The sequence below is a fragment of the Dama dama genome, chromosome 12 (genome assembly GCF_033118175.1).
Source record: "Dama dama isolate Ldn47 chromosome 12, ASM3311817v1, whole genome shotgun sequence".
Lineage (NCBI taxonomy): Eukaryota > Metazoa > Chordata > Mammalia > Artiodactyla > Cervidae > Dama > Dama dama.
Window position 1 is genome coordinate 53,918,226 of NC_083692.1, and position 18,348 is coordinate 53,936,573.

General features: G+C 34.7%; 1 protein-coding gene across 1 annotated transcript in view; it reads right to left on the reverse strand.

The window, feature by feature from the left end:
• Window positions 1-357: 357 nt before the first annotated feature.
• The window catches only part of VPS13C (vacuolar protein sorting 13 homolog C), a 184,698-nt gene continuing 166,707 nt past the window's right edge, over window positions 358-18,348 (reverse strand). Inside the window, exons 74-83 of the mRNA XM_061157288.1 lie at window positions 18,145-18,258; window positions 17,283-17,358; window positions 16,716-16,879; window positions 15,339-15,384; window positions 13,721-13,844; window positions 12,891-13,005; window positions 7,567-7,655; window positions 3,971-4,094; window positions 2,524-2,607; window positions 358-2,229 (exon numbers count right to left, since the gene is read on the reverse strand). Of these exons, the coding sequence (XP_061013271.1) occupies window positions 2,128-2,229; window positions 2,524-2,607; window positions 3,971-4,094; window positions 7,567-7,655; window positions 12,891-13,005; window positions 13,721-13,844; window positions 15,339-15,384; window positions 16,716-16,879; window positions 17,283-17,358; window positions 18,145-18,258 (1,038 nt within the window). The 3' untranslated portion in view covers window positions 358-2,127. The remainder of the gene's footprint in view (window positions 2,230-2,523; window positions 2,608-3,970; window positions 4,095-7,566; window positions 7,656-12,890; window positions 13,006-13,720; window positions 13,845-15,338; window positions 15,385-16,715; window positions 16,880-17,282; window positions 17,359-18,144; window positions 18,259-18,348) is intronic.

Below are 18,348 nucleotides of genomic sequence, written 5' to 3' on the forward strand. Positions count from 1 at the left end.
AAAGCACAGACAGAGCAAATGCAGCTATAAATTCAAAATGTGGCAGCCAGGTCCATGGTCACATCAGTTCTCCGTATTCTCTCAGCACTGAAGATCTATACCCCCAGGAAAAACCTTCTCCTGCTTAGCATCTTTGAAAGCTCTTGAGAACTATATTCAGTATCCTATGACAAACCATAATGGAAAAGAAGATGAAAAAGAAGCTGAGTCACTTTGCCATACAGCAGAAATTAACATGACATTATAATTCAACTATACTTCAATAAAAATTTTTAAAAAGCTTTCCATAACTATTACTCTAATGTGTCACAAAAAGTAAAAGCAAATATTAGTGAATATGAACACAAATCCACAAGGTTTTCACACCTGCAAATAATGCACCAAATGTTTAATTTCTCTCAATAGTTCATATCCGAGCAGTTGACTCCCAAACCATTTAAAAAAACACAAAAGACATTATTACACTTTACTAATGAATTACTTCTCACCCAGGGGATTAAATCAAATAAAAATGGTACAAATATTTGGAAGTTTACTTGTAAGCCAACTGAGATGATGAATTTCTGGGTTTCTGTAAATTAATTTTTCTTGGTTCAATGTTTTGTACATGCCATCAATACAATATAATTATTTTAATATTCAGGATATTGTCAATAGCTGTGATTTATGAAAAATATAACTAGATATCTCAAATTCCTGATTAAGTCAGTTTTAAAGTCACAAAATATAAGTACACTTGAATAAACTGCAATTAATCACTGATACAGAAATTCTGCTTAAAGTTAAAAGTTTCTTGACAGAAAAAAAAGTGATGTTGACAAGGCAAAGACCACAATACTGAATCAAATATTTAGGGCATTAGTTATTATACCCTTTGTTTTGGAACCTACAGTAATTTTATAACTAGGAAAATTTTTTAAAGTTTTAAGGCCAGTCTTAAAAAACATGAATAAGGATAGTAGAAATATTACCACACATATCACCAAAACAGAGCAAACCAAGTTTGTGCACAAATTCACTTCATTTCAGTGACTTTAAGTAAACATCATGTTCAAAAACATGAGTAAATGTTAGGATTCATCCACGGAAATGAAGAACTTTTGAGCACTTTTAAAAAAGCTTTAATAGGCAGTGCATCTCTAACCAGCATAAACAAGATTCAGAAAGAACAAAAATGAACTGACTGCTCGCTCAAAGGACACATCAACCAATGATTTTCCCACAGTGTTGCTAGATGCCTTATTTTATTCATATATAAAGCAACTAGAGATTTTTCATTCTTCCTACAAGGTATTTAAAATACATTTCTAGGTATGCGTTAAAATTAAGTGTTAAGTTATGATGCCCTTAAAAATCTTTCAACTTATAAAAAAACAAGTTCTAGGTATATAAAAATATTAAATTTTTCATGCCTGACTTGAAAAACTTAAAGTGCAATATTTTCATGCATCAGCACATTACAATTGTGCCACATAAGTTCATGTAAATAATACCCAAAACTTCCAGAGAACAGAGTACAGATATTTGAAGGTTTGATTTTCATTTGTCTTTATATTATAGTGCAAGAAGTAAAATAAGCACCACAGCAAGACATGTTTTTATTAGGAGAAAATAATGTTTTCTGGAAAAAAAAAAAAAGAAATACGTCATTTCTCCCTTCAATGGTTTTTCTTAAGTCAACTACTCAGTTCACCAAAAATGTTAACATCAGTTCAATTACTGAACAAAATAGACAACATTTTGTCCAAAGACACAATTGTCTAAAAAGCTCTCAGAGAACACTAGTCATTTTAGCCTTCTTTCTTATTTTTTAGTAGGGATTTTAATTAAAAAGAAGTTTATTACCCTTGTTCCACAATTTTAACATTCATGGAAAGTTCACTCTGAATTTAAAGTGGTATTTCTTTAACGGGACCATCAGGCGGCAGTGTAGACATGGACTGCTATCAAACACACAGCCTAATTGGAGCCAAAACTAGGGGGGAAATGGAAAACGAATTACTCTAGAAAAAAATTCCAAAATTAAAGGATTCCTTGAAAAATTCTCTTTAGCAAGATAACGAAGAGTGGTTGACAGACAAGACGGTGATTGGTTTTTCTCCCAGCAGCAGCCCCTAGGATCTGTGATTAAGACAGTACTCGGGGCCTGAGAATTCTCAGTGATGATTGCTTCATCAATTTTTGCTGGTGTCTCACTGACTGTCCTTCCTCAATGGCACGACATGCTCTCTGGAAAACAAAATATTTATCACAAATGGTAAAGACAAGTACCAGCTCACATGGTGGAGGGCTCAAGGGTACAAGCTGCCCACACAGGTCCAAAGGGAAGAATACACAGTCAGTACGTGTCATGCTAAGACCAGTCTGCCCACAACATGTTATTCCAAGCTTATATATCCATCCAAAGCTTTAACTTGAAGATCTTTTGGGGAAAGTAATGACTGTTGCTAACTATAACAGATTATTATTTTTTTTTTGGTCTTTCAGCTAAAAAAAGGAGGGGGCATTCTTTAAATCATTTACCTCTGCTGTGGTGGTATCCTGCAGGTAAATTTTCTGAATGTAGCCTTGACTGGCACTATCTTTTTTTTGGAACAGACCTTGTTTCTGTTTCAAAACAAATAATGACAGAAAAGGAATTATTATGTGGAAGGAAAAAAACCTATAACCTTTAATTGAGTGCTTAAATGTCAACTCTATTTTATAATCAGCAGACTAACCAAATACACATATTCAGGTCTAATAAGAAATAAATTGTTTTTGGTACAAGGATAGTGACTCCATATGTGAGTTGTTAGAATTTATGAAATTGGATGAGTGTACATCTATCTGCATAAAATGATGGCTTTCTGCAGGCGATGATAAACAGCGTACAGAAATACCACCTGATAACTCATCACATCTGACAAATCAAAAACCCTCCCTTTATTTCCTTGGCTGATAGATAAAATTTGTACATAATGTAGAATTCACTGAGTCAGTCCTCACCACTGATGTGAAAGGAAAGTGATACCTGAGAGAACTGTAATCTACATGCACACTGACAGGAAAGACACAGTCTCTCAGTGCTCTGAAAACTATGCTTCATACACCAAGGCACTCTTTCAGTTTTGAAACCCTACAATGAGGTAAGGCTGAAACACAAAACGGCATGGTTCCATAAAGGGTTTCTTTTACTTGTAAACTTCTATGAAAAGAAAGGAAACATAAATTAAAGGATAATAGTACTTATATCTCTAACTCTTGACTTTTATAACTCAGTAAGCATTTTTCAGATAGTTTCAGTAATAGAGATAGCATAATTATTGCTTAGGAAAAAATATAGAAATTACCATCTTTGGAATAACAATTTCTACTTTTTTTTTAAGGGTGAAAATAGAATTATATCACATATAAGAAAAACTATACATTACAAAGTAAAATGAGTTTGAGAATTAAGCAAAAGATAGGGTATCATTTTTGCCAATTATTTGCTATACAATTAAAAAGTTTTTCCACAGAAAATGGAGAGGAAAAGACATGAAAGCATTATTACATAATTAAAATGCATTAGTCTTCTATAAATGCCAACATTACTAATTGTGAATGTTCTAGACGTAACATTTATAATAATCTCCTTAAATCCTAAAATGGGAAATCTTTCCAGGAGTATTTTATATTATAGCAAAATCATATCCATATGAAGTAAAACAAACAAACACTTCTATTCACTTCCATTCTTCTACCAAAAAGGAACCTAACTCTTTCAGTGAACAGATTTAATATTTCACTCAGTGCAATCAAGGACTGCCAGAAAACGAAGTACAGAGCACAAATTACATTTTCCTTTACTTTTCAGCATATGATAATAATAATAATCCTTCAAATACTTTATGCAGTTAACTGTAAAACAAGAGTCAGAAAGCACTCCTGGTTTCTATTCATTTAACGAATTTTTGACTCTAAAGGTGTGTGATTCATGTTTTCTTACCTCAACTGATATTTTGAGCAGATTTCCATCGACAGTGGGAGACTGTACAAAATCTTCAAATAGATATTGCCAGTCTATGGACATATGGCCTAGGATTTCAACTTCCTTTACACACAAAACTCGCCTATTTTACAAAAGGAAACAGAAATATATAGGTATTGATAAAGACAGTTAATTATTCTAATATTTCACTCTATTAGATGCCATAGATTTTACTTGCTCAGTAAGCAACATAACCTGGCACACTAAAAAAATGTATGATTCAAAAAAAAATGTATGATTCACATCAAAAAAAAAAAAAGATAACTGTCAAATAAAGAGCAAACAGCACAACTAACATAGCAGAACTTCAAAAATCCCCCTTCTGCCAATCTTGCAAAATTCAGGAAAGTGTCATTTTTAAAAAACTTAAATCATTCTCTTTAAAACACATAAGGAACAGGCTGTACTTTCATTCGGGAAGCAATAAAGGCAGAAGCCCCTGAAAATGTTTTACTTGGAAAATTATTAATTGCTTTTTACTGTCAATCATGTATGCCTTCTAATCAGGAAAGAAATGTCACAAACTTCAAACGTCAGCAAAGATTCACGTTAGGCCTACTAATAAATATCAGGTTTGAGCATTTTAATACTGATCTACTATATCACAGAGGGAGCAGCTCATTTTACTCAACAGCAATTAAAAAAAAAAATCACAGAATCCTTAAAGGGCATCCACATTGATTTCCCAGTGTGAGATTCAGATTAGGTACTGATATAACTATACTTGATTCCAAAGCAAAACTAGGAAAGGAGAGCTGTTGAATCTACGAATGCACATGGTGCTGGAGAGACAATGACCCGACTTTCTACTTGAGAGGTATTTATAGGTTAAAAGGGGAAGTGCAATTCACTCAGTTGTGTGCGACTCTCTGTGACCCCATGGACTACACAGTCCATGGAATTCTCCAGGCCAGAATACTAGAGTGGGTAGCCCTTCTCTTCTCCAGGGGATCTTCCCAACCCAGGGATTGAACCCAGGTCTCCTGCACTGCAGGCAGATTCTTTACCAGCTGAGCCACAAAGGAAGCCCAAAAATACTAACGGAGTGTGTGGAAAACTCTCTTGGCACACAGAAGGGAGGACTATTGATAAACTAGGTAGGGTAAGAGCTGATTCTTGAAAGGAGGAAGTTTTCTAGGAGGAAAGGGAAGACAAAAAAGGGAAGACAAAGAGAAGAGTGTCGTAACATATATGGCAGTACAAAAAAGGAAAGATTTATCTGAGGAATGTGGAGGTCTGCAGCTGGAGTACTGGACATATACAGAGGCGAGAAAATTAGCTTGGCGCCAGCCCTTGAAGGTTTTTTTTTTTCTTTTTTGGAGGGTGGGGTTGAGCGGGTAGCAGAGGTTGTTAAGAAATTTCTACTTTCATCTACAGATGACAGAAATGATAGGATAAATTTTCTTATTGAAGAGTCATGGCCAGTGGAGGAGAGATGGGGTAGACAATGAAGGTGGGAAGTGACTGTAACAGTCCAATCAGGAAACAGTGAGAGCCTCATTTAAGGTGGTGGCTGTGAGAAGAAGAAAGGGATAGATTCCAGATGTTTAGAAGGAAGGGGTGAATGAACTCGGAACTGAGGGGGTAAGGACTGACACAGACCCCAGACACTGTATCTTTCCACACAGGTGCTCCTGAAATGCTGGGCGTATCTGGGACTGTGTCGAGCACTGTAGGAAGTACAGCGTTCAGGGCCCCGGCCCACCAAGAGCCTGCAGTGCCTTCAGTCACTGCGACAACCTCCAACACTCCTACCCATTCCAAACAGTCTTTAGGAAGTGGACTCCAGCTCCCCTACCCCCAGCCTCCTGCCTAGGAGAGAATCAGAAGGTAGAGATAAGAGTTAAAGATAACTAATGCAAATCGCTACATCAAATGCAATTCACCATTTTGTTTTAAGACTCTACTCCTGACCATTTCGACGACACTGTTGTCCTCCTGCTGCCCTCAACCTCCTTCACTTTTTCCCTCCTGAAACATGTTTCCCGGAGTTCAAATCTTGGTCTTCCGAATAACATATTCTCTCAGGATGGTCTCTTGGATCTCAACTCCAGATCTTTATACAAACTCCAAGTATCTACACCTATACCTATTTCTACACATCTCCTTGACCTTTACTTTGGTATCTCAAAGCTATGTCAAGCTCATTAAGATCAAAATGGAAACAAGTCATCATCTTTTCCTCCTCCAAACTACTGTAAATGGTACTCAAGCCAAAAACCAGCAAAGTCATCTGGTATTCCCTTTTCTTTCATATTCAGTCATCCAACCCAGGTCTCTAAAGGCTGCCCCTTCATACCTAAGGGAGAGTAACTCACTGCAATAGTCAGGAATATTATTTTACTGTCTCCTGAAAACCTCTACAAGTGATCCAATTTGAAATTATTATGATTTTTCTACTTATGATTTGAAATTACTATGATTTTTCAACTTACCTGAAGAAAACTAGATGTATAATGTACATGTTAATATTCCTACCAAATGCCTAAATCAAACAACTACTAAAATATTACATTCAATCCCCAAAAGAGGGGTTTCCATTGCTTAGTATGGAATTACATAAAAAGTATAAAAACTACTCTTTAGATTGTTTAGTGAATATTTTGACTTAATTAATGGGCAAATCAGAGGACTAGCTAACTCTCTCTTAGAAACAGTTTGTAGATTTAAGCCTGAATTCTAAAGTTTTCCTTTCTCTCCTTCCCACCTAAATACATTTAAATGCAGCAGTAAGAAATCTAATATATAAATGTTACCTACTCTAAGTGCTTTGCTTTAGTCCTAAAAAATATATAACTTAGAATGTTTTGAAAATTATTTATCTGTGATTAGAATAAGTGATATAGGGTAGATCTCAGGAAAATAAACTTAGTAGTTTAGTCCAAGTTCTTTTATTGGGAAAAATTATCTACCACTCCCAAAATATTTAGAAAGAAAATGGAACACAAAGATATAACATACTTTTAAAAAGGTATGCTCAACATCCAAAATAAAACCTAGTGAGAAAAACGTAAATTCATCCTCCATAACTGGATGTCCAGTTCACATATGAAAGTATCACTACTGCACTTATAAACTCTAATCGATTCTGTCTCTCAGAAGGTGTGTAAGTTGGTTAAGCCTCTAAACCATCCTTAGTCTCAGTTTCAGCATCTCCAAAATGAGGTCAGAACAGATGATCTCAAAGGAACCATCCAGACCTGAATTTCTGTGATTATATGACAATGAACAGGGCTTCCCAGGCGGCTCAGGGGTAAAGAATCCACCCACCAATGCAGAAGATGTGGATTCAATCCCTGAATCAAGAAGATCTCCTGCAGAAGGAAATGGTAACCCATTCCAGTATTCCTGCCTAGGCAATCGCATGGACAGAGGAGCATTGCAGGATACAGTCCATGGGGTCACAAAGAATCAGACAGTGACTAAGCAACAACAATGACAATGAACATTTTGCAGCTGAAGCATAGTTAGCTAAATCCACTGTCATTTTCATCTCCAAAATTCTTATAATATATACAGTTAGCATTTGAAAAGATGTCACTTGAAGTCAATACCTATTTGTAACCATAAGGCTTGCCTTCTTGTTCCCAGGAATAGCACAGTGGTATCGGTAAGTCTCTCCTTCTAACTTTTTGACATGATTCTGAAAAGAAAAGAAGACTCAAGATTTGTGTTGTAACATGCATCCGAACAGTATTTCCAATACTCTATATTAGTGCCAGTTAGGAAAAAATTATTAAAACCAAAAGCACAATTCTACAGATTGGCACATGAAGCTAGAAAAATGTTCACAGTGTTTTTATAAATAAACTTTCACTGAGCCTCATAAGTCAAGTAACTATTAAATGCTTACTAAGTGATCTAATAAAATATACTTTGTTGCATGATAATTCTGAAACTCTTAAATAGTTTTACCAGAAATAATCACAAATTTCATTTATATGAACCAACACTAGTATAAAACTGGACATTAACATTCCAGAGGTCCTTAACCTGGGGTCCTTGGAAGAACTTTGGAAGGCCTATGAAATATCATAAAAAAAATACAAAATTTTGAAAATGTGTTTCTGAACTTGTTTCCAGAGGACAGTTCATATTTTTCATCAGATTTTTAAAGGGGTCTGTTATCCTTCTCAAAGGTTAAGAACGACTGATCTACAATAATAAAAACAATAAAATTTCAAGATAACTAATATTGCTGAATATTTGGCCTTATATATTAAACACGCATGAGGAGTACAAGTATGTACTAGAATTATATTCCTGGTAGAAAAGAAAACTTAATGGCAATCTTAATACAAACATGAAGAATTTCTAAGATTTCAAACAGCTGGCACAATTTATTACTGAATACAATTACAAGCATAAAATAATTCAAGTATAAATAGCACATTAAAATACATTTTTTAACTATCTAAAAACTATTGTGACCTCAATCAACAAACATTAAATATCAATAAAGTTACATTTATAATTAATGCTAATGAAATACTGATATTATATAAATGCATAATTAAAAATTAGAAGAGAAAATATATGAAAATATAAAACATAAACATACCTAACAAATAAGATAATAACAATTTAGAACCAAGAATACAACATCAATATTATCAAAAGGATATAATCAATAATAATCACAAGCAGAGAACACACACTTGTTTATTATTTCAATAGTAAAATACACAATTTTTTTTAAAGATCCTTGGTTCCCAGTCATTCTTTGACCAATTACGAAAAGCTATGAACAACAAAGATGAATCCCTAAAGAATGGGGGTCTCAACCTCAGAATGGACGTCTCAACTTCAGAATGAATCTCAGAGAGAAGTGATGTTTAACAGTTATTTGTTTCACATCTTCCTCGTGTGAATTAACTAATATCTTTTAATATTTATACCTTAACTCCTTTAAAATGAATATAAATGAATATAACAATTTAGTATATTTATTTTCAGCCTTGAAATTTAAATGTTAAAATATTTAGATTTGAGATGAAATGTACAATACTATCACTTTCTATCTTCTACCATCTTGTATGCATTTTCATTAGTTATAAGCTTTGCACTTTAAAAAACTAAAGCTTTTAAAGTATATTTTACCACCATAACACATTATAGAAACCTAGTTTTCAGCACTTCTGAAACCCACTACACTCTGAGATTCAGTCTCTGTGGCAGATGAGTTTATAAAATATTCACTCTTCCTTCCCAAAAGTGCAACTGGAAGAATTAATAATATTTAACAAGAGCATTCATTTTTTTCAAGTAAATTAGAAGGAAATAATACAAGATACGAAAAAGCAATGTGTATAATGATGTTTATTACATCATTATAGTATCATTAATGTAAACTATATTATACATATATATAGTATCATAGTGTCATTAATGTGAAATAATGGCAACAGCTCTAATGTCAAGAATTGGGAATAGTCAAATACACGACGTAAAGTTAGCTCAATAGATGATAATGCAAGAATTAAAAATGAAGCATTTCTAAGAACCAGGAAAAATATGATTAAGACAAAAAAAGCAAGGAATGCCATTTTAAATATTATATAATCATTAACTATGGGAAGCAAGATGAATAGTAAACAAAAACTGGCTATACATATATATATAAATTTCATATATGTCTCTGTGTAAGTATATATATGTGTGTGTGTGTAGATGGTAATTATCCTGGGAGAAGAGAGGATAAGTAGAAGAGTATAGCCTATGAAAACACAGTATATAATTCAGTAACTTTCAAAGCTCACTCTTAAAGAATGCAGAGCAAGAGTCAGGAGAAAAGGGGGTATATCCAAAGATTCCAAAATTATTCCAAATTATTTAGAATGTACCCATATTATAGTAAGCACTAAGGAGGATATAATTTTACCCTCTAATGCTCTTTAATAGTTACATGTTTTGTTATATTTGGTCCCTTAAGGACAGAAGTCTCATTTCATTTGGATATCCAGCACAGTCTAGATAATCAAATACTTTGTTCCTAACTAACTGATCACAGCAAGATAGCAAGGGATGAAACACCCTAAATTTCTTAACTATCCATGCCTACCCTTGCTACCCATGGAAAAAAGTTACCAAGCTCTTTTGTTAATGTACAATCATTCTATTTCTTCCAGTTCTCGCATCTTAATGAAACCTACTGAATCACACACAATGACTATATTTAGCTAAAATAATAAAGTTTCTTGAAGTTTTGTGCTTACTGACATGCGGCTGGAAAAAAGGGAAATCATGAGAAAAAGAATAAGGTACAGAGCTACACAATCAAAAAGTAAACAATCAAGAAAAAAATTTTCCCAGAAGTCTCATTAAAATTGTATTAATAATATTTCCAGGAAAATTGAAAAATATTACTTTTACCTAAGAAGAAAGAATAATTATTAGTGATTATTTAAGACAGAATCTTGAATTAGTTACTGTGCTTGATTCTCAAAGAAACTGTATATGAGGCACCATTTCTGCCAACCCTCAATTATCTAGGCATGAGAAGTTTGTCAGCTACAATTTTAGGCTAGTCTTTGGATGTCATTCTTCTATTTTAAAGTGCTTGTTTCAAATAGGAAGCTTCCCTGATGGTTCAGACGGTAAAGAATCCACCTGCAATGCAGAAGACCTGGGTTCAATCCCTGGGTCAGGAAGATCCCCTGGAGAAGGAAATGGCAACCCACTCCAGTACTCTTGCCTGGGAAATCCCATGGACAGAGGGGCCTGGTGGGCTACAGTTCATGGAGCTGCAAATTTTTCTTTAAAGTGCTTGCTTCAAATATGAAGCATTCAAAATATTTATTATTTTGATAACTATAGTTTTAAAATATATAATGCAACTGAACTGTTGTGTGTTAACAGCTTCATTCTCTTTAAAATGTAAAACACAATAAATCTAAGCTCATAATTTGTTTTCAATTTTGGGAGGAAACATGAAAGTTGCTAGATAAGATACTACTAAATGTAACATTTTTATCAATTATAGAAAAAAGAGAAATCAAAATATAACATGTTGAAAATTTACTCTGGGGTCACTAATTTCAAAATCATAGTTTATATTTTTTAAATTTCCATTAGGATTATGCATCCTCTTGAAGGATTTAAAAGCAAAAGAGATTGCTTTTTAAATATAAAGACATCTATCAATTCAAAAGCCACATAAGTAATCTGCTTAATTACCTGTTCAACTTCTATTTTTACAACTAATAATTGTGAAATAAGCATAACCAATAAGGACACTTAATTTTTAAAAAGTATAAATACAAAGGGCTAAGACTGTACATAACATAATTAGAAAATGATTGCGATTTATCTAGCAAGAGTATAGAGAAGTTAAAACAGAAAAACAGGCAAGGGAATAAATTCTCAAAATTGATGTGCCAACACTTATTTGAGGTTGAGGGACTGATCCAGAGCAACTGTTGTTTAGTCATTCAGTTGTGTCTGACTCTTTGTGACCCCACAAACTGTGGCCTGCCAAGCTCCTCTGTCCACAGGATTTCCAAGACAAGAATACTGGAGTGGGTTGCCATTTCCTTCTCCAGGGGATCTTCCCAACCCAGGGACTGAACCTGAGCCTCCTGCATTGGCAGGCAAATTCTTTACCACGGAGCCACCAAGGAAGCCGAGAGAAAGTGATACTTCATTTCTTAAAATATATGCCCCAATCAATAGTTTCATAACTTGAGTAAATTTATGGTGATTTATGAAACACAGTTATGTAATTCTAATAGCAGGACTCATATACATAAAGAACACACAGATTGGACATAAGAATTATTCTTTTCTTTTGCAACTTTACCAGAAATGCATATGAATACCATAAGAAAAGGTGAACTTCTCAGGATGATAGTAAAAGTTCAATAAAGTATTCCTCCATCAAGTGTAAAACAAAGTTGATTTCCTGCATCTTTTCATCTTTTATATTGATCTCTTATTTCTGTACAATATTACCAGGAATATCACAGTTTTTATCTGTAGCCAAGCCACTACAATAAAAAGTTCAGAGAGAGGTAAGAAATGTAATTTCATCAAAATGGACTCTCACTCTAAATAAATCAGGACAGTCAATTAATATCACAGTTTTGTTTTGATTTTTAAGGATGAAATCAAGTAGTAGTATAGAAAACATTTACTCCTGTATTTCCAGTTCTTGCTGTGTAGGCAGAAAAAGAAAGAAAATAAAGTTAGAAGCATGCAGAAAGGTAAAACGTAATCACATTCTATAAAAACCAAAGGCTAAGAACAATGAAGAGTCATTTTATTTTAAAGTCAAAGTAGAAAAATATTAAAAATTTTGGAGGAAAGCTAGTCATGAGAGAATAGCACTTTACATAAGCATATATTGTTTACTTTACAAAATTAAAACTAAAATGTAAGCCAAAAAAAATTCCAAAATAGTTCCAAGGTTTTAAAAAAAGATTATAATTGAACATAATCTTTTTTTTCTCTCCTCCAGCTTCTGTTTACCTGAATAAATCTAGATTTACAATACAGGCCAAATAAATTAATTTGGTTGAGAGAAAAGGAAGCAGCAAAATTTCAATAATTAGCTATAAGCAGAGGACTGAAGTTTAACAACATAAATGAAAGGTGCTCAATACAAACAGTAATAAAGTCTATCACTACTTTCAACATTATCCTTTCTGCACTTTGATCCTGTGCAGAAAAGAAAAAAATGATGAGTTACTCCTATTTAATACACTATGCTAATAAAATAAAACAAATAAATAATCAAATTCTACCCTGCATACCATTGTTTCCTGTGTAATCTTTAAAGAAGTTCATGAATCAGGAACTTTAGGAACCAGCCATGAAGCTCTGACCATAGAAATCTTTAAAATTCAATTTCACTTATGATTGTAAAGAACAGAATTTATACCTCAAATATGTCATAGCCCTCAGACTCCTGTCGGTCATAAGGGCGAATGATGCCGTCTTCATGGATCAGGCGAGGGGAACGGAGCCTGGACACATCCTCTGTTGATTCTGCCACCCTGTGTAAGTACATGTAAGAAAACACATGAGAATCTCTCAAAATAACATAAATGTATTAGTGCATTAATTCAACTACTATACTATGTAACACATGAACCATGAATACTGTGCTGAGTCTTGTCAGACTCTTGTGACCCAGGGACTATAGCCGGCCAGGCTCCTCTGTCCATGGGATTTCCCAGGCAAGAATACTGGAGTTGGGTTGCCATTTCCTTATCCAGGGGATCTTCCAAACCCAGGGATTGAACCTGGGTCTCCTGCATTGCAGGCAGATTCTTTACCAGCTGAGCTACCAGGGAAGACCCACTATGTAACACTATGTATCAATATTTGATAAATAGTAATTTTAAATAACTTGCCAAAACAATGTGACAAGTATTAAAACCAGGTCAGTTTGACTTCATGTTCCCCCACCTTTTCTTAATAATAAAGGCAGGGAGTAGGCCATCTACTGTTTGTATCCATGGTGTCTAGCACAGTGCTTGGCATATTAGTAAGGACCAATAACCATTTGTCAAATAAAAGAGAAACTGAGCCATAAAAAAAAGTCTCTTCTTACACCTCTCTGGGGGAGCTCTACCTTGTGGACCAGTGAGAGCTCTCAATCAGACTTTAAGGTCCTTAAGGGCAGGCAGGGTATTTAGCATACTTATGTACTCCTAGCAACAGTCAGCACATAGACACGTGGCCTGTACACGGTGTACGTTTAATTACCTCTGAATCCCCTGGAAGGTGCTGCTGGCCATATCTATGATTCCACCAGTTGGACGAGCTACAGCACCCACAAGCCCTTTCCCAATCCCTTTGAAGAATCCAGCAGCTCCTTCCTTTTTGGCACCTTCATAAAACCAGACAATGAAAAGTATAAAGATTTTAAAATCAGCAACTTTGAATTCAACAAAAGTCTAAGTCAAACACTGAATGGTTTTACCCAGGAAGCTCCTAGAGTCTGACATTCTAAAGAGGTTAAATTTAATCCTAACCTGTGATAAAACAGTAGTTTTCAAAGTATATTAAAAATGCAAAATTATTAGGCCCCACTCCCAGCCAGTAATCTGCAACTTTACAAACCCCCAAGGTAATCCTGCAGCATACTCAAGTTTTACAACTAGTTATCCAGGAGTTTAGTTAGTAACTATGACTGGAGGATCTAAGAATTGAGCAGAAAATATTATTATTATTGCTGCCAACCATCAGATTTTTCAAGAAGTGTACTTTTTAAAATATGTAAGAACTTTATAAAAATGTAATTCACATTCCATATAATTCACCCATTAAAGAATACAAATAAAATGTTTTTATAGTATATTCAGAGCTGTGCAACTATCATCATAATCAATTTTAGAATATTTGCATTATTTCAAAAAGAAAGCCCATTAGCAATCATTTCCTATTTTTCCCCAAACCCTCTTCCCAATTCTATGCAATTTACCTCCTTCCTCCCTATCCTGCAGATCTAGGCAATCACTAACCTACTTTCCCTCTGTATGGATTTGCCTACTCTAGTCAAAAAGAATCATACAATATGTGGCCTTTTGTAACTGACTTTTTTTCACTTAGAATCATGCTTTCAAGGTTCATTCATCTTGTACTTGTATCAATACCTGACTTTTTATAAATGGATGTTAACCCATTTGTATGGCTTATACCACATTTTGTTTGTCCATGCATTAGTTGATGGACACTTGGATTGCTATTACATTCTAGTTATTATGAGTAATATTTTTATAAACATTTCTGCACAAGTTTTTGAGCAAACAGAGGCTTTCAATTCCCTTGGGTATATACCTAAGAGCGGAATTGCTGGGTCACATATATAAGCTCTATCTTTATATCCAGTTGTCCCAGTACCGTTTGTTGAAAAGACTATTCTTTTTCTATGGAATTATCTTGGCACCCCTGTCAAAACTCAATCGACCATAACAATAAAGATATATTTCTGAAATCTGAATTCTACTCCATTGATCTATATGTGTATCTGTATGCCAGCAACACCTGTCATAGCTACTTTAACTTTACAGTAAGTTTTAAAATTGGATAGTATAAGTCCTCCAACTTCATTCTTTTTTCCCCCAGATGTTTTTGGCTATTCAGGATTCCCCTGAATCCCCATACATATTTTAGAATCAGTTCATCAATCTCTGAAAAAACAAGCTATTGGGATTTTGATAAGGATTATACTGAATAAAGAATATGCTTTTTTAACTAGGATTAAAAAAAAGTCTATTGCTATTGAGAGTCCAAGAGGATCTAGTCTAACAATAACATCGATTACTTTTACCATGTATCAACTCTTCAGACTTTGTACAGAAAGGAAACATTCTCAACCTACCTTCCACAGGCTTTGTTATTATTCCAGTCACTCCACCAACGACTCCCTAAGAGAGAAATCATAGATCAAGTCAAGCCTGAATGGAAGGTGCTTAATTTTAAACCAACCACTAGAGGTCTCTACAAACATATTATCACAGGAATAACTTTTTTTTTTTCTTTTTAAACAAGGACTTGACAGAGAATATGTGCATATAAGTGAGTTCTCTGATTTTTAAAATATTACCTCATAGCACATATTAAACGAAGCACTTTATAGAAGCAGAACTTTATAACAGACAGAAGAGTAAAGCAGGTGAAAATTTTTTACATCTGACTGACACCAATCACCAGTTGATATGAGTGTGTGCGTGGTAAGCCGCTTTAGTCATATCCGACTCATTGTGACCCAGTGGACATTAACCCACTAGGCTCCTCTGTCCATGGGATTCTCTAGTTGATGCAATCTCTTTAAGTCTCAGTTTCCATATCAGTAAAATGAATGAGTTGAGAAAATTAGAGATCTAATTATAAGTTCCAATGAAGTTACTCCATAATTTAGTACAAGTGTGGAAAACTGAAAATGAAGGGACCTGTCAAGGACAGCAAATAACCTGACAAATAATGTGCTTTAAAGGAGACAATACACATTACAAATCACAGGCACAAACACAGCAGTTAACAGTCTACTGAATTAATTTCAAAATTTAAAAAGTAATGTTTGTGCATTCTTTAAATAACTTTCAAGTAGTGTTAGTAACTAAAAATAGCTGCATATTACACAGAAAAAGAACTGAAGGATATATACTATAGTGAAAAGATTAGATACCTCTCAGAAGAGGAGAGGGATAATCAAAGAGTACTTTATAGCCTTACCTAGGTTCCCATGACTCACTTGAAAAAAAAAAAAAAAACTCAGAAGTTCTTATAATTACTCATAAGGAAGACAGTCATATATCACCTGTATAATTGAATGGTATAGTCCTGAAAAGTAATAAAAGGTAGCTCCTGGTTTATAACACATAACCCGTGCACCTGCATTCTACAGAAACAGCTGACTGGTGATGACCTGAAGACAGTGACTCTCTCCCTCCAGTTACCTCCACATGCCTCTGCTCCACTTCCCCACTTCCCCACCTTCCACACTAGGGCTAACCTGCCATCATTACAGTTTTCACTCCAGCCCAAGTACCAAAGTCTAGGAATGGAGGGGGGGCAGAGGTAGACTGATGGTGATAAAGGGAAAGAAGAACAAAGGACGACACAGAAAGTGTGCAATTTATCACTACTGCTGCTCTGATACTTTTACTCACAAGCAGTGTTCCAAGTGCCACACAACCAGTACATATGCTAAAGTGTATCTGTAAGGTAGTATCTCTTGAAGATTCAGCAGACTTACAAGCAGCAAGCCCTTTCCCCCTCTGGCCAGGCTGTCACCAAAATCTTTAGGCTGCCGACCCATCTCTTCTCTTCTTTTTTGCTGATATTCTTTGTCCATTGTAATTGCTGCCAAACCTTTCCCAACAGAGCCGGTGATTCGAGATACAACTCCTGCTGCACCACCTACCAAAGGGCCCAGAGAAGTAAATCACACTGGTTCTTTGAAGAGCATTATCACAGTACATAGCACATGGCTGCTTGAAACCAACAGGTGCTTAAAATTCTGTCTCCTATACGAAAAGGTAGATATTGACTGCATTCCGTTCCCACTTAGCAAGAAGAGGAATAAAACTATTGCAAGTACACTGATTAACAAATCTATGACATATTAAAAAAAAAAACCTCAGCAGGTCAGTGTCAAATTATTTTCCATTTAAGAACAAGTGAACATGTCTTTTAGAAGGATTATTATACAACGAAACCCTCTTTTCTTAAACATAGTCATTTTTTATAAACAATGAATTTAATAACTCATAATAACATAAATAATTATATTTCTACACATACACAAATATGTGATACATACCTACTGTGTGTCCAAAGAGACTTTTTACCCCGATTACTAACCCCTCAGCAAATTCTTCAGGGCCTTGAACAGCACCCTGGTCAAAAATTAAAAAAAAAGTTTGCTACTTAAAATTTAAATATGCTTAAGACTTTGAATCTAGTATTTCAGAGTTTCCATGAAGGTACAGAATCTGCAAAGATACATAAACACTGTGGTGACAGTTTTCACCTTCTAATCCAAAAACTGACAGAACGCCTGCTGCGTCTTGATACTTTTAACCCACATGATCTTAGCAAACCCTTGAAGAGGACAAAACCTGGAGAGGAGTAAATCACTGGCTTCAATCAAAACTGGAAGTTGGCCTTCCAGGACCACGTGCCGTCAGACTGTTAAAGCAAGCCAAACTGACAGCAAGACTGAGGGCCCACACAGTTCGGGCTCTCTTGTTTTCCCACTTATTCTTTTTGCTTTGTCCTTCTGGAACCCTCACCACACTGGGATCCTGGATCCTTTAAATGGAGGAGAACAGGTTAGACGAAAGCTTGACTTTGAAACAAAGTCAGCTTTCAATGCCAGTTAGTTCTTTACACAGTGGTGAAACAGTTTTGAAATGTTCTTAGTCTACTTAGCACTCTTCCTAACAACTACGTTAAATCCTAGAAAACGTAGGCATGTTTTATTACCCAGATACTAGAAGGGCTCAGTTAGTTCTAATACAATCTTTTACTGTTATCTCTAGTAATTTTAAAAATATATAAAATTGATATACTTGGTATTTGAAAATTATTTAGTTCCAAGATACAATTAAAATATTAACTGTCATTAAAAGTAGAACATCCATTTTTCTATACTACGCTTAAAATAAATAAAAGACCAATACCTGGAAGGGTTCATAGAAAAGAGCTTCAAAGCCTTCAGATAGACCTCTAATTAATCCAAACGGGTTTCCAAGTACATCTAAGCCCAATACAAGGACGTACATCTGTTTCAAGAACTACAGGAAAATAAATAAATAAATGAAGTTATTTGCAACCGTTGTAAGAAAATATACCATGAACCAATGTGGAAAAAATGGGATACTGAC